Below are 17,144 nucleotides of genomic sequence, written 5' to 3'. Positions count from 1 at the left end.
GGCGCTCCCGGGGATACGCGAACTTGTGCCGGCCGGCGGAAACCCTTCGGTGCTGGCTGGCGCCGGCCTAGCCCCCGAAGGTGTGGAGGGTTCCGCACCTTCCAGGCGTCCCGACGCCGGAGTGGTTCACGCCACTCCTTAGCGCCGGTATGGCCCGCCTGCCAGATACCTTCCCAGCAACAGGCACCCAATTCCACCCCCAACCGCCCCAGCAACATTCCTGCTGCTGGGGCCATTGGAGGCTCGGCCTGTCAGTCAGGCTGACCTCTGTTTGGGGAACCAATCAGTTAGGCTGAGTGTTTTTATTCCAGAATTAGAGGTTTCCACAACTTTCTGACCAGGTTAGGTAGGTAAACATTTCCCTCTCTGCATTTGTATTGGGGGACTGCAGTGCACATAATAGGTGCTGTTATAAATTAAGTAGCGCGGGAGGTAGTACCATGGAGACCAAGGAGTCATCAGTCAGAGCTCATGATGGATTATAATTTATTCTGAAATACATGTAATGAGTATACTTCCATGAGATCTAATTGGATCTATTCCTGCAGACACTCTTATGCCACTGAACACAAGAATGATTAATTCTGCTAACAATATATTTTTCATGAACAAAGTAATCTTTAAGTCAGTCAGTGCAGTCCCATTACCAGAACGATCCAACATGCAGCCTGATTATCAATGTTTGGTGCCCTTAAATGCATAAACAAAAAATTCTCACACTCTGGGGAGCCTTGTGACTGATGAGGCAGTTTCCAGAAGCACTGTAAATTTGAATCTGCTAATTTGATAGCTACCACTGTGGACATATATGTCACTGTCCAGCAAATTTCAGCAAGGAACCAGTTTTTAAGAAAGCAGATTCAAATGTCCTGCACCCTGAGGAACTATGTTATATCACGGATCTCCAGAGTGAAGGTCATTTCAATCTTGTTAAATTAGCCGGAAAGGAAGACAAATTGGTCACTGGTGACAAATGCTGAAACTGACTCCACCATGAGCAAGACAAAAACACCGAATTAGCATGTATTATACACACTAAAACTGATGAGCTATTAGCACCCCCACTCTTGAAGTTGATATCTATAAGTTTACGTCCAACCCGTAGGAGCTTAATCATTTGCATTTGAATCATGCAGTACAAATGGCAGAGCAGTGGATTGTCCTAAATTGGTCACAGGCCACCATATCTCAAGACCAGCAAACCAAGGGGGTCAATTGGTCACCCCAGCACAGCTCCCCAGTCGCGAGGCCCAATCCATTCAGAGGGCCAGGTCTCATTGACATGTGGCTGGTGAGAAAACCTATGACAGCCTGTAAATTTATTCCATTGGGAGATGGAATTTCCATTGACAAAAGCATTATTTATATATTTATCCAATATATTAAGTTGGCCAAGTTTGTGTTCATGCAGTGCAGGTGCTAATGAACAGTAGGAACCTGCTAAAAAACGATTTGCAGTGATAGAAATTGTCTCTAAAATCATAGATTCTGACAGTGCAGAAGGCGGCCATTTGGCCCATCTAGTCTACAGCAACCCTCCGAAAGAGCACTCCATCTACGCCTATGCCCCCACCCCACCCCCGTAACCCCACCTAGCCTTTGGACAGTAAGGGGCAATTTACCATGGCCAATCCACCTAACCTGAACATCTTTGGACTTGTTACAGGACTTTCTGAAATTCAGTGAAAAAGCTGGACAGGAATGTTCGGAGATTGAGGTAAAACCTATTCTTCAGCTGACAAATGTTATACTTTTTCTTTGTTTTGTTTTTCTTGTGTTTCTACTATATTATTAAATTTTATTGTATTTTAACTGTTAGACTGTCATACAATAAATCTTGAAACCAATACTTATTGAATCATGAAGTAATGCAAGCATCCATGTTTTGCAGGAATATTTTCTTTACTGAAATAACAGGGAAGCTGGTAAACTCATTGCAATTAATACACAATACTTAAAAATACAGTATAAACTAATCATTCCTGCATTATGACATTAGATTCTGGCTTAGTGCTTATATACCAATTTCATTGTTTAGAGTCACTGATACTATAATTTCACAAGCTATTTGGAAAAATGCAATTTAATATAATCAGCAGAATTGAAAGCAAATCTGTTAGTTCGATTCTAAAAACTATTGCTGTCAATGATCAGCAAAAAAAACATCTGTTTGGAGAAGCTGGTGTCACCAGAAGCCCATAATGTTTACGTTGTGTTTTATTAACAGAAAGCTGCAAATGTGATGTATCTTGTACCAAAACGCTGCAATGATATGATGAATTTGGGGAGACTTGAGGATTTTGAGGTGAGGTTTTTATTTTCAGTTCTCTCTCTATCATAATGTATGACATAAGCAGATCAGAAATTTATACCCATCAAGTTGTATATTTGAATTTTAAGAGGTGTAACAGCACCCTGGGGCTGGATTTTAATTTGAGAGGCAGGTAGCAGGAGTCAGGAAATTCCTCAGCTTGGCGCATCCACCTCTGGAGAAAGTGCCTCGAATGGCGTGATTTTCATTTGGGTGGTGTGTGTGTGTGGTTGGGGGGGGGGGGGGGTTGCTGCCGCGTGCTGGAGTCAGACCTGCTGCGCCCAGATGCAGATCAGAGGTGGCCGCAGGAGCTGTTGGGTGCCAAGGCAGGCTGGTTAAAAGACTTGCCTCGGTTCTCTCAGATTTTTTCCCAGTTGTGTTGCTCGATATTAGGTCCTCTAGCCCTCACCTCTCACACAGTGGTGACCGGATCCCTTATTATCAAAGGTCCACGGAGTTGGGGAGACTCTGTGAAAATCCATTCCATGGATTTTGGGATTCGTTTTTAATTTTGGAAAGTGGTTAGATGCAAGAGGACCTTCCACGCTGCTTGTCCAAAGTTTCCGCGAAGGGGGAACCAGTAGACTGAGCCATTTTAACAACATACAAGCATAGAAATTAAAGAGGAGGAATAGGCCAAATGACCCCACATGTATACTACACCATTCAATAAAATCATGGCTAATTTTCCATCTAAATCACCTCTGCTTTCCTGTCCTATCCCTATATGCCTTGATTTTCTTAATGTTCAGGTATATATTGATCTAAATCTTGAATATACTCATCAACTGAGCATTTACTGTCCACTGGGATAGAGGATTCAAAATTCACAGCACTACGTGAAAAATATTCTCCTAATTTCTGTTCTAAATGGTCTATCCGTTATCCTGAAACTATGACCCCCTACTTCCAGACTCTTCAGATGGGGAGGGGTCAGATCTCATTTCAATATGGTTACGATCGCAGTTGATGTTATAACTGGATGGGAAGATCCCACAATGGAACCCTGGCTTATGAGACCACAACTTTTACTTTATTTTAATAAAACTGCGAGGGACAGTGCCACAGGACCGCTAATTAGTTTTAAAAATAAGAAAGAAAAGTTTATCAAAAGTGAACAGTTGGATTATTATACAATACTTCTTTACTCTCCCCTTAGCTGAACAAATACACACAGGTTTTAGGATTAACATGGATTACAAATGGTTTCATTAACACATAGTCCCTTTTCAGCACACAATATGACTGTGAACAAATACACTCTCCACTTTGAATCCCAAATGAATGTTTGTGGATCTCTACTCAGAATCCCCCAAATAATTAGCAGTTAAGAGTTTCTGAACTCCGCTCCCAAAAACAAGCTTAAAATTCTTCTTTGAAGCGGTGGCATGGTGGCACAGTGGTTAGCACTGCTGCATTACGGTGCTGATGACCCGGTTTTGATCCCGGTTTCCGTCACTGTCCGTGTGGAGTTTGCACATTCTCCCCATGTCTGCATGAGTCTCATCCCCACAAGCAAAGATGTGCAGGTATGTGGATTGGCCACGCTATATTGCTACTTAATTGGAATTGTTTTTTAAAATCTCCTCTCATAATTATGCGTTCCCTTAGCAGTTTGCATTCTGAAATCCAGACCAAGTTCCAAATTATACTTTTAAACAAAGCTTCCGCTCCACATTTAACAGTAAATCCAGTCCAGGATTTTTCTCTTTCGGGTTTCCTTGCCTGCTGTGCAAACTTCTCACAATTTCCTTAACTCTCGATTCCCAGACTGTATTAAAATTACATCAAAGGTCTATCTCTGAAACCTCCTGTCCCAATTTCTGCTTGCAACTGTCTCCTTAACTCAGAACACTTAGTTTACTTTTCCTCGCATTCTTCTGTGCAATACATTGGTCTCTGTTCTCTTAACTCCGGTTGTCTTAAACACTCCTTCCGTCCTAATTCCCTGGTTGTCTAGACTGTAACTTGTACTTTAGGAAGCCTGCCTCTTTGTAGCTCCCATCTTGATCAGTCTTTCTTCTGGCAGAATTGAGAGATGTTCACTCCCCAAGGCCTTTTCTCCAACCGCTCTCAAATTCAGCTAAAACTAAAACTTAAAAGCTTCTCTACTATACAAGGCCCCCGTTGCTCAGCAACGCCCACATGCTTATGCCGTTTATTTATTCTTCAGACCTCAGCCCTCTCGAAGCACACTAGAAACACAGTTGGAACTTAACCAACCCCACACATACAAACATCTTTGTCGAGCATGAATCTAACTATAAGTTTTACCCTTTTTGGCACAGAAATATTAAATTAAACCCACTTCAAACTATACCTTATTTCTAATATAAATCCCTTAAAACCTTTGTTTTCTTAACAATATTACTGTTGATCTGAAATTGCTTCCAGTTGAAGGACTGGACTTTTGGGTGTTTGGTCACAAAAAACAATAGCAGTAAATTCAGCGTGGCAGAGAGGTACAGATTGCCCTGCAGCGAGGCAGACGGGTTATCTGGGGACAATAGGGGGATTTGATTTGATTTGATTTATTGTCACCACATGTACCAAAGTACAGTGAAAAGTATTTTTCTGCGGCCGAGGGAATGTACACAGTACAAGCATAGTAGACAAAAAGAATAATCAACAGAGTACATTGACAAACAGTGATTGGTTACAGTGGGGAACAAGGGGCTGGTTTAGCACACTTGGCTGGCTTTTAAAGCAGAACAAGGCAGGCCAGCAGCACGGTTCAATTCCCGTACCAGCCTCCCCAAACAGGCGCCGGAATGTGGCGACTAGGGGCTTTTCACAGTAACTTCATTGAAGCCTAGTCGTGGCAATAAGCGATTTTCATTTTTTCATTTTTCATTTTTCAAATACATGAGCAAGAGCAGCATAGTGTGTCGTGAATAGTGTTCTTACAGGGAATAGATCAGTTTGAGGGGGAGTCGTTAAGGAGTCTTGTAGCTGTAGGGAAGAAGCTGTTCCTATGTCTGGATGTGCAGGTCCACAGACTTCTGTACCTTCTGCCTGATGGAAGGGTCTGGAAGAAGGCAATGGCTGGGTGGGAGGGGTCTCTGATAATGCTGTCTGCCTGGAGAATGTGTTTTTTTTTTATCTCTTCTGGACTGCTGGTTGAGCCATTCATCTTCAGGTACTAATGACTGGAGTGTGTGAGGCACTTCAAATTTTCATCAGGGACTTATGCCTGTCACAGTATCATGATTGACAAAGGAATCTAAAGTGAATAGTTTTTATTTACTTTCAAAACTTCACCAGTGGAACAAAGTTATGCTCTGATATTTTTTCGTGTCAACTGTGGGAATATTACCATACATAAGAGTATCCAGAAGGTGGAATTGATGCAATTTTCATGAGGTGCAATGCCTCCTCTTCAATTTTAAATATCCCTAAAACTACACTTATGAAATGAGCTTATTTCCAAACTGTTGGTGATCTTACATTCATTTTAATTCATTCTCTGTTGAAAAGCTGTTTACATTTAGGGGGCAGTTTTTTTTTGAATTTCTGGTTAAATTGACATTTCTTAGATAGTGTTCACCACTAACAAAACTACGTAACATTCGTATGAACCACCATTTGGTGGATGATCTCTGAAGTCTCATTTCCACAAATTCCAATAACTGAATGCTGGTGGTGTAATCTTGAGCATGGATGCACAGTCTGAATTTGTTGTTATTTTAGAATTCAGTAAAGTTGGGATTTTGAAATCAGAATGGGGAGACTTGTGTTTAAGTGGTGAACAAATTCTGGGCTAATATATTAGAGGATAAACTCTGGCGTGCTATTGCGTGATCAAAGATGTTTATGTCTACCTTCCCCTTCGCTGTGCGTGTACCCAGTTTCAATCCAGCTATCCATCAGAGATGAGCAAGCCCCCTATTCCTCTGTGTCCATCTTTTAATCAGCTTTCTGCAGTAGTAGAAGCATAAAGGCAGATTCTGATGAAATGTCACCAACCTGATACATTACCTCAGTTTATTTCTCCACAGATACTGCCAGCCCTGCTGAATGTTTCCAGCATTTATTGTTTTTATTTCAGATTCCCAGCATCAGCAGTATTTTGCTCTCATAAAAGCAGATTGGCTGTCATCGATATCAGGGAGTACAGAACGGAATGATCGTTAGGGGGTTAAATCTCAAAGAGGAAGCAAAGAAAAAATCATTTTGGAAATGGGGTGCGGAAATATTTTTGTTTGGACATGAGATAATGGCAGACAAAACTGAGTCAACTCTGAATGATTTGTTACTTCCAGGGCAAAATCACAGCACAGGGGAAATTACTACAGCAGGATACATTCTATGTCACTGAACAAGATTCTGGAGTTCTTTCCAGAAGTAAGGAACGAAGGGTCTTTCTCTTCGAACAGATTGTAATCTTCAGTGAACTACTGAACAAGGGTTCCTCAACTCCAAGGTATCAGTACAAGAACAGCATTAAGGTAAATATCCTAAAGGATTAATCAAATATTGCATCACAGTGACATTATCCACAATCAATCCACAGAAATCCGCCCACAGGTGCATTCAGGAGGTGACAGATGCTCTGTACACCCAGGCACCTTCCACTTTGACCTGGACCAGACCCACCGAGATGCAGGTTTTTCTGCCAGCACTAAGGTGCCCAGATCCAGGGGGACATCGATAGCACGCATGTCACCCTGCGAGCACCGAGGCATCAGGGCGTACCCTATATTAACAGGAAGGGGTTCCACTCCCTGAATGTTCAGACTGTATGCAACCACTGCCTCAGAATCATGCACGTGTGTGCCCACTACTCTGGGAGTGTGCATAACAGCTACATCCCAGGGCACTCTGAGATCTCCGGTGTCTTCAAGGATCACCTCAGGATGATGGGTTGGTTCATGGGGACAAGGGATACCCCTGAGGACATGGCTGATGACACCAGTGTGGAGGCCTGGGAATGGGGCAGGGACCTGATACAGTGAAGCCCATGTCGCCACCATACTGTCATTGAGCGGTGCATTGGGTTGCTGAAATGGCAGTTCCGATGTCTGTCCGCCCTGGCGGTGCCCTGAAGTACACCTCCCTGTGGTTCTACTGCTTTGTGGTGGTCTGCTGTGCCTTCCACAATCTGGCCCAAAAGCAGGTCGACAGCTGGTGGAGGAGGAGGCGGCAGAGGGACAAGCAGCCTCGTCTGAGGAGGAGGAGGTGGACCAGGTGGGGCTGGAGGACAACCCCGAGGCCTGCTGTGAAAATTAACATGACTGTGGCTTCACATGTATCAGATGTGACATGTTTTAGGCTTTCCAGTGGCGTTATGTAGGGGGAAGGTATGCATGAAGTGGCTCCTGCTAGAAAACTGCACTTTTAGCCCTTTTCTTTTAGTTCCAAGGGGTATTTTCTTTTGTAAACCCACATATTTAATGGATTAAGGATTCAATGTAGGTGAAATGCCCAGAAAAGTCAGGGGAAAAAGGGTAGAAAGTAGAAGTTCGTCGACAGAGTTGGAGACCTCTTGGGGCTCATCGACGGAAAAGATGGCGGAGGCAGCCTCTGTGGCTCCAGCCACTTCACTAGCGGCCGAGATGCTTATGAACACTTGACGACAGTATTTGATAAACACTGGCGGGTTGCGTCGGGGCACCCTCACAAAAATCGATGGACGATGCCTTTGCTCCTATCCGAATAGCGTTGGAGAGGACCAATGAAACAGTGAAGGTCCACAACAAAAGACAAGGAGGTGGCCATTTCAAAGCATAATGACCAGATTGCCTCACTGGAAGCAGAGATATCTCTGGTGAAAATCATTCCAGGAGGCAAAACTTGTGGGGCTGCCAGAGGGGAGGGAAGCTGGTGGGGGAGGGTGTATTCACATCCTCCCCTGAGTTGGACCAAGCCCACTGTACACTCTGGCAGAAGCCTTGCCCTGGGGAACTACCATGTGCGGTAATTGTAAAGTTTCATAACCTAATAGAAAAGGAGCAGGTCCTGAGATGGATAAAGGCGCATCACCACTACAAATGGGAAGGCCACACCATCTGGTTCTACCAGGACATGGGAATGGAGCTGGCAAAAAAGAAGGATGTGTTTGACAAAGGCAAGGCCGCCCTGTACAAAAGTGGAGTCCAGTTTAGGCTGGTGGATCCAGCGCAGCTAAGAATGACTTTTCAGGGAAAGGACGATTATTTTGATGCACCGTGAGAGGCAACTCCTTTGTAAAGAAACATGAATCAGGCGCGGTGTGATTGAGGTTCGGGGGTATTGGAGATGGGCATGTTGAATTGTTGGAGTTCCATGTTCATGCTATAATTTTCCAGTTCTTGTTGAATGTTTTACAGTTTGGGCTTACGTTTGGGGTTTAGGGGTTTGGGGTTTAGAATCCAACCTGAATGAGTAGAGTCAAATAGAAAGTAACTTTATTTACAACAATATATACACAGCAGTTCACTACTGGTTCCCTCTCTAGCCAGTACCACACTGGCCAACTCTATTTATACAGCTGCACAACTAATGATCACCCCCCCCCCCATTGGTGGAGCTCATATTACCCAAGGAGCATGGGGTAATCAATTGTCCCCAGCCAATAGGATCTGGACAGGTTATAACAGTTTAATGGGGGTTCTGCACTGATTGTTATGAAAATATATAGCTCCCTATTGGGGCACAGTGTTTTAAGGGGTTTTTATATTTGTTTTTTTTGTAATAATTTTTTCACTCGAGATGGGAGCCGCCCTGCTAACCAAACAGTTAGCTAACGGGCAGTGTTGAGGATTTGGCTATGGCTCATTATAGCAGTTCTGTTTTAGATAATGAGCTTGGTGTTCTTGTTTTGTTTAGATTTATTAGAAGTAGGTTTTAGTTGTTTATATTCACCTTGCTGTTATCTGTATGCGTATTTGGGTGTGGCAGTGTGTGAGGGCGAGGATAAAGCTGGTGGTGGGGGGTGGGGGGGGGGGGGGAAGTGTGGAGGTAGTTTGCTGACGGTTACTCCAAATTCTTTGTTTGGTCTTGTTATTTGGTTTGGTGGCCGCCTTGGGTGGGCGTGGTTGCTGTACCTTCAAAGTATCTATTGGATCACTCGTCTTAAACTAATGTGGCAGGGGGATGGGAACCAGATTAGGAAGTTAGAGGTCAGTAAAGAGGCAGCAACTAAAGCCAGTAAGGTACTAGATAATAAACTCAATGTGACTAAGGGGAAGAGTAGACCGGGAAGAGATGATGAACGTAAAGGGACAGGTGGTCTGAGGTGGATTTGTTTTAATGCGAGAAGTTTAGCAGGTAAAGCAGATGAACCTAGGGCTTGGATTAGTACCTGGGAATATGATGTTGTTGGTATTACTGAGACTTGGTTGAGGGAAGGGCAAGACTGGCAACTAAATATCCCAGGGTATAGATGCTTCAGGAGGGATAGAGAGGGAGGTAAAAGGGGTAGAGGAGTTGCATTACTGGTCAGAGACGATATCACAGCTGTGATTAAGGAGGGCACGATGGAGGATTCGAGCACTGATGCAATATGGGTAGAGCTAAAAAAATAGAAAGGATGCAGTAACATTTACTACAGGCCTCCCAAAAGCGAGCGTGAAGTAGAGGTACAAATGTGTAGACAGATTACAGAAAAATGTAGGCGCAATAGGGTGGTCATGATGGGAGATTTTAACTTCCCCAAGATTGAATGGGACTCATGTAATGTTGGAGGCGTAGATGGAGCAGAATTTGTAAGGAGCATCCAGGAGAGTTTTTTAGAGCAGTATGTAAATAGTCCAACTCGGGAAGGGGCCATACTGGACCTGGTATTGGGGAATGATCCCGGCCAGGTGGTTGAAATTTCAGTCGGTGATTACTTTGGGAATAGCGATCACAATTTCGTAAGTTTTAGAATACTCAATGACAAAGACGAGAGTGGGCCTAAAGGAAGAGTGCTAAATTGGGGAAAGGCCAAGTATAACAAAATTCGGCAGGAGCTAGGGAATGTGGATTGGGAGCAGCTGTTTAAGGGTAAATCCACATTTGAAATGTGGGAGTCTTTTAAGGAAAGGTTGATTAGAGTGCAGGACAGACATGTCCCTATGAAATGAGGGATAGAAATGGCAAGATTAAGGAACCATGGATGACGGGAGGAATTGTGAGACTAGCTAAGATGAAAAAGGAAGCATACATAAGATCTGGGCGACTTAAAACTGATGAAGCTTTGGAGGAATATCGGGAAAGTAGGACAAATCTCAAATGCGCAATAAAGAGGGCTAAAAGGGGCCATGAATTATCTTTGGCTAACAGGGTTAAGGAAAATCCCAAAGCCTTTTATTCGTATATACGGAGCAAGAGGCTAACTAGAGAAAGGATTGGCCCACTCAAAGACAAAAGAGGGAATTTATGCGTGGAGTCAGAGGAAATGGGTGAGATTCTTAATGAGTACTTTGCATCGGTATTCACCAAGGAGAGAGACATGACGGATGTTGAGGCGAGGGATGAATGTTTAAATATTCCAGGCCAAGTCGGCATAATGAGGGGGGAGGTTTTGGGTATTCTAAAAGGTATTAAGGTGGACAAGTCCCCAGGTCTAGATGGGATCTATCCCAGGTTACTGAGGGAAGCGAGAGACGAAATAGCTGGGGCCTTAACAGATATCTTTGCAGCATCCTTGAGCACGGGTGAGGTCCCGGAGGACTGGAGAATGTTGTCCCTTTGTTTAAGAAGGGTAGCAGGGATAATCCAGGGAATTATAGACCTGTGAGCTTGACGTCAGTGGTAGACAAACTGTTGGAGAAGATACTGAGGGATAGGATCTATTCACATTTTGAAGAAAATAGACTTATCAGTGATAGGCAGCATGGTTTTGTGCAGGGAAGGTCATGACTTACAAACCTAATAGAATTCTTTGAGGAAGTGACAAAGTTAATTGATGAGGGAAGGGCTGTAGATGTCAACACCATAATCCCAGCCAAGCTCATATCAAAGCTCCAAAACCTAGGACTTGGCTCTCCACTCTGCAACTAGATCCTTGACTTTCTGACCCTCCACTCTGCAACTAGATCCTTGACTTTCTGACCAACAGACCACAATCAGTAAGAATGAACAACAACACCTCCTCCACAATAGTCCTCAATACCGGTGCCTCGCAAGGCTGCGTACTTAGCCCCCTACTCTACTCCCTGTACACACACGACTACGTGGCAAAACTTGGTTCCAACTCCATCTACAAATTTGCTGACGATACGACCATAGTGGGCCGGATCTCGAATAACGACGAGTCCGAATATAGGAGTGAGATAGAGAACCAAGTGGAGTGATGCAGCGACAACAATCTCTCCCTCAATGCCAGAAAAACTAAAGAGCTGGTCATTGACTTCAGGAAGCAAAGTACTGTACACGCCCTTCTTAGCATCAACGGGGCCGAGGTGGAGATGGTTAGCAGTTTCAAATTCCTAGGGGTGCACATCACCAAAAGTCTGTCCTGGTCCACTTACGTCGACGCTATCACCAAGAAAGCACAACAGCGCCTTTACTTCCTCAGGAAACTAAGGAAATTCGGCATGTCCACATTAACCCTTACCAACTTTTACAGATGCACGATAGAAAGCATCCTATCTGGCTGCATCACAGCCTGATATGGCAACTGCTCGGCCCAGGACCGCAAGGAATTTCAGAGAGTTGTGAATACCGCCCAGTCCATCACACGAACCTGCCTCCCATCCATTGATTCCATCTACACCTCCCGCTGCCGGGGGAAAGCGGGCAGCATAATCAAGGATCCCTCCCACCCGGCTTACTCACTTTTCCAACTTCTTCCATCAGGCAGGAGATACAGAAATCTGAGAACACGCACGAACCGACTCAAAAACAGCTTCTTCCCCACTGTCACCAGACTCCTAAATGACACTCTTATTGACTGACCTCATTAACACTACACCCTGTATGCTTCAACCGATGCCAATGCTTGTGTAGTTACATTGTATGTCTTGTGTTGCCCTATTATGTATTCTCATGTATTTTCTTGTATTTTCTTGAATTTTGTTTAATTCCCTTTTCTTCCATGTACTGAATGATCTGTTGAGCTGCTTGCAGAAAAATACTTTTCACTGTACCTCGGTACACGTGACAATAAACAAATCCAATCCAATCCAATATACGTGGGGCGCGATTCTCCACAATGGCCGACGCCGTAGTGAAACCCGGAGTGTTTCACTCCGGCGTCGGAGGCCGCTCCTCGCCCCTATTCACCCCCCTCCCCCCCCCCGGGGGGCTAGGAGGGGCATTGGGAGAAACTCGGCTGCCAGGCTTGACGCTTGCGTCAAGCCGGCGTGCCGAGAATGACGCAGCCGGCGGCACCTAAGTGACGTCAGCCGCGCATGCGCAGGTTGGCCGGCTCCAACCCGCGCATGTGCGGTTGCCGTCTTTCCCTTCGCTGCCCTGCAAGACGTGGCAGCTTGATCTTGCGGGGCAGCCGAGGGCAAAGAGTGCGTCTGTTAGAGATGCTAGCCCGACGATCGGTGGGCACCGATCGTGGGCCAGTCCTTTCACGGGTACGCCCGTGGTGCTCGATCTTCTCTCCGCCCCCCACAGGCCCCACACTTACCTGTCGCGCGCTGTTCACGTCCGCAGCAACCAGGTGTGGTTGACGCCGGCGTGAACAGGTCGGGATCGTCATGCCGCTCGGCCCATCTGGGCCGGAGATTCGCCGGTTTTGGGGGGGGGGTGGGAGAATTACGGGGGGTGCCAGAGCGGCCCTCCCGTGATTCTCCCACCCGGCCTGGGGACCGGAGAATCGCGGCAATGGACTTCAGTAAGGCATTTGATAAATTTTCCCATGGCAGGTTGATGGAAAAACTGAAGTTGTATGGGGTTCAGCGTGTACTAGCTAGATGGATAAAGAACTGGGCTGGGCAACAGGAGACAGAGAGTAGTGGTGGAAGGGAGTATCTCAAAATGGAGAAAGGTGACTAGTGGTGTTCCACAGGGATCCATGCTTGGACCACTGTTGTTTGTGATATACATAAATGATCGGGACAAAGGTATAGGTGGTCTGATGAGCAAGTTTGCAGATGATACTAAGATTGGTGGAGTTGCAGATAGGTGAGGAGGACTGTCAGAGAATACAGCAAAATATAGAAAGATTGGAGAGTTGGGCAGAGAAATGGCAGATGGAGTTCAATCCAGGCAAATGCGTGGTGATGCATTTTGGAAGATCTAATTCAAGAGCGGACTATACGGTCAATGGAAGGGTCCTGGGGAAAATTGATGTACAGAGAGGTCTGGGAGTTCAGGTTTATTGTACCCTGAAGGTGGCAACGCAGGTCGATAGAGTGGTCAAGAAGGCATACAGCATGCTTGCCTTCATCGGACGGGATGTTGAGTATAAGAGTCGACAGGTCATGTTACAGTTGTATAGGACTTTGGTTCGGTCACATTTGGAATACTGCGTGCAGTTCTGGTCACCACATTACCAGAAGGATGTGGATGCTTTAGAGAGGGTGCAGAGGAGGTTCACCAGGATGTTACCTGGTATGGAGGGTGCTAGCTATGAAGAAAGGTTGAGTAGATTAGGATTGTTTGCATTGGCAAGACGGAGGTTGAGGGGGGACCTGATTGAGGTCTGCAAAATTATGGTATGAACAGGGTGGATAGCAACAAGCTTTTTCCAAGAGTGGGGGTGTCAATTACAAGGGGTCACGATTTCAAGGTGAGAGGGGGAATGTTTAAGGGGGATGTGCATGGAAAGTTTTTTATGCAGAGAGTGGTGGGTGCCTGGAACGCTTTGCCAGTGGAGGTGGTAGAGGCGGGCACGATAGCAGGTATATGAATGGGCGGGAACAGAGGGAAGTAGACCTTGGAAAATAGGAGACAGGTTTTAGATAAAGGATCTGGATCGGTGCAGGCTGGGAAGGCCGAAGGCTCTGTTCCTGTGCTGTAATTTTCCTTGTTCTTTGTTCTTTGTCTTGGTGGAAATGACTGACTCCGGGTTGCGGGAGGGGGGAGGGGGGGGGGGGGGGGGGGCTCCCAATTTGTTTGATCACCTGGAATTTCAGGTGGTTTGGTGACCTCATGCCATTCTTATATTTGGAGAAAGTCAAGTACACCATCAGAGGGTTGGTAGAAGGATTCCACCCAAGATGGCAGTCATTCATTTCCTTTTTAAAGAGCTAGTCACCGTCAATTGTTAAGGGGTTTCGTTTAATTTTTTAGAGCTACGTTAAAAGATGCATTTTCTTGTTAATCTTATTTCTTGTGTAACTCTGGTGGGTTCTTTTGTATGACTTTGCTTTGTATGAAAATTTCCATTCCCCAAGCTATTGGATGTGACCTCATCGGTGCTCCTCACTCTACTTGATCTTCTATGGTTTAGCGCTATGTACCTAGGATGCACATCAAGAATGGAGGCAGCCTGCTGCTTTCCACACCCTATAGTCATTGATGCCCTTGTGGACTTCCTCTGGAGGGTGTGGAGCCGGAGGGCCCCGGATGACCTACTGGTTAGCACGGTATGGGCAGCACGGTAGCACAAGTGGATAGCACTGTGGCTTCACAGTGCCAGGGTCCCAGGTTTGATTCCCCGCTGGGTAACTGTCTGTGCGGAGTCTGCACGTTCTCCGTGTGTCTGGGTGGGATTCCTCCGGTTTCCTCCCACAGTCCAAAGACGTGCAGGTTAGGTGTATTGGCCATGATAAGTTGCCCTTAGTGATCACAAAGGTGAGAAAGGGCTATTGGGTTACGGGGATAGGGCCGAATGGCCTCCTTCTGTACTGTGTATTCTATGGTGTCACAGCCGTTGCCATGCCACCCTGTTCTGCCCATTGCCCTTGAGATGCACCGGTGTCAGGTTGTGTGTGGGGGGGATGGGGGAGATTCAGAAGAACTGGAGACCACTATAGTTTCCTTGCTGGCAAGCCCTGGGTTGGACTCCAGCGCTTCTTCCTCGAGGGTGCCCGTTGGGCCCTCGCTGACTCTATGGGAGGGAGGGGGTCCAGAAATGTATGTGTCACCTGGCTCTCCCAGTCCTGGAGGCGCCCTGTTGTCTGCACCATAATCTTGACACTCTCAGCGATGGTCCACAGTGACTGGGCCGTCTGTGCCTGGGACATGTCCCTCATTGACTGGGACATGATGATGAGTCCCTCAGCCATGCTCATCACAGACGGAGCCGTGCCTTGGTCACCGCCACTCAAGGCCGGAATGTTGTGCTCTCGGTTTTCCACTGTGATCACTCCCTGGCAGTATTGGCCTGGCATTGCCAGCACCATCTCCTGTGCCTGAAGGTTTTGGGACTCCTCCAACCGACCTTGCAGTTGCTGGAATGTCAGCAGCATCACCTCCTGAATCTCATGGCTCAGTCCCATCATCTGCAGTGGGAGAACCTTGTCCATAGGCTTGACATCTGGCTGGGACCCAGCTGTGTCGCAGAATCCAGCAGACTCTGACTGCTATCTCCCTGAGATATTCCTGCCTCCACCTTATGTGCATCACAGCTCTGTCGTACTCACCAGATAGTGCCCCTAAAGCCTGATGACTAATGTGGCTCACGGAGGTGTGTGTCTCTGCGCTGGTAGAAGGTGGGGCTGATAGCTGTGATGCATCACCAATGTTTCCCTCGGAGCTCTCCTCCGAGCTGGTCTCTTGGGTGGCTGGGGTGTGTATGATATCAAAATTTCTCGGCTGAATCGCGCTTCATATCTCATCAAATAAGCTTGCTAAGATCTGTTGAGTTTTCAAAAATGTTAAATTGATGCAGATTTTCAGCAACTGTTGCAACTCCTTTGTTGATCTGTTTCAGATGAGTTACCTTAATATTGAGGAAAATGTGGAAAACGAACTGTGCAAGTTTGCTCTAATATCCCGTGGAACGTTTGAACGATTCATCTTACAGGCACCAAGCATTGAAGTCTGGCAGGCTTGGGTTCAGGATATTAATCTGGTTCTCGACGCTCAGCGAAATTTCTTAAATGGTATGCAGATCTAGTATCTTATTTCGTCTGTCCTCCACATTGTACTTGGAAAAAAATGAAATGAAAATCGCTTATTGTCACGAGTAGGCTTCATTGAAGTTACTGTGAAAAGCCCCTAGTCGCCACATTCCGGCACCTGTCCGGGGAGGCTGGTACGGGACATTTCAGATTTGAAAGCTTATAACTAGAATTCAAGTAAACTGTACAGTACTGACTTACTTGCCACCAGGCCCTGAAGTTGCATCTTTCTGCATTATTTCTTCCTTTCTCCCCTCATGTCCTCACCATGCTCATTATGTCCATGAGACCCACCTGCTGCCTCAACCCTATCCCCATTAAGTTGCTGACTGCCAATTTCCCCTCCTGGTCCTCCTGTTAATCGATAGTTAACGTAGTCTCTCTTCAGGTGCTGTCATCATTGCTCACCTCAATAAAATCCTATCCCTAACACCACTGTCCTGCAGGCTACCTTGCCATCTCCAATCTTCCTTTTTTCTCCCAAGTCCTTGAGCATGTTGTAGCCTCCCAAATCCTTGTCTGTCTTTGCTGGAACTCTATATTTGAATCCCTCCAATCAGGTTTCCACCCCCGCCACAGTACCAAAACAGCTCTTATCGACATGACATCCTGTATGATTGTTACAGAAGTAAACTTTCCTGCCTTGTCAGCTGACTATTCCATCCTCCTCCAAGCCTCTCTGCTCTTATCCAACTGGGTGCGACTGTTCTCACCTGGTTCCATTCCGGCCTATCTAACAATAGCCAGGGTGTCACTTGCAATGGCAACTCTTACAGCTTCCCACAATTGCTGCTGTTGATCTCCAAGTACCTAACCTTGGCCCCCTCCTATTTCTCATCTAAATTCTGCCTTTGGCAACATCATCTGAAAGCACAGCGTTAGTTTTCAAACATTCACTGACAACACCA

The 17,144-nt window shown here is 45.9% G+C and overlaps 1 protein-coding gene across 7 annotated transcripts in view; it reads left to right on the top strand.

Moving 5' to 3' along the window:
* Window positions 1–17,144, top strand: part of kalrna (kalirin RhoGEF kinase a) — a 1,222,490-nt gene that overhangs the window by 1,120,605 nt on the left and 84,741 nt on the right. For 6 of the 7 annotated variants that reach the window (XM_038789520.1, XM_038789517.1, XM_038789519.1 and 3 more), the window contains 4 exons: window positions 1,667–1,717; window positions 2,228–2,305; window positions 6,574–6,759; window positions 16,047–16,218. In XM_038789520.1, coding sequence (XP_038645448.1) covers window positions 1,667–1,717; window positions 2,228–2,305; window positions 6,574–6,759; window positions 16,047–16,218 — 487 coding nt within the window. The remainder of the gene's footprint in view (window positions 1–1,666; window positions 1,718–2,227; window positions 2,306–6,573; window positions 6,760–16,046; window positions 16,219–17,144) is intronic. The other variant, XM_038789521.1, reaches the window with a different exon arrangement.

The sequence above is a fragment of the Scyliorhinus canicula genome, chromosome 2, assembly GCF_902713615.1.
Source record: "Scyliorhinus canicula chromosome 2, sScyCan1.1, whole genome shotgun sequence".
Taxonomy (NCBI): Eukaryota; Metazoa; Chordata; class Chondrichthyes; order Carcharhiniformes; family Scyliorhinidae; genus Scyliorhinus; species Scyliorhinus canicula.
Note: the sequence above shows the minus strand (reverse complement) of the source record. Positions and strands in the feature narration are given on the sequence as shown.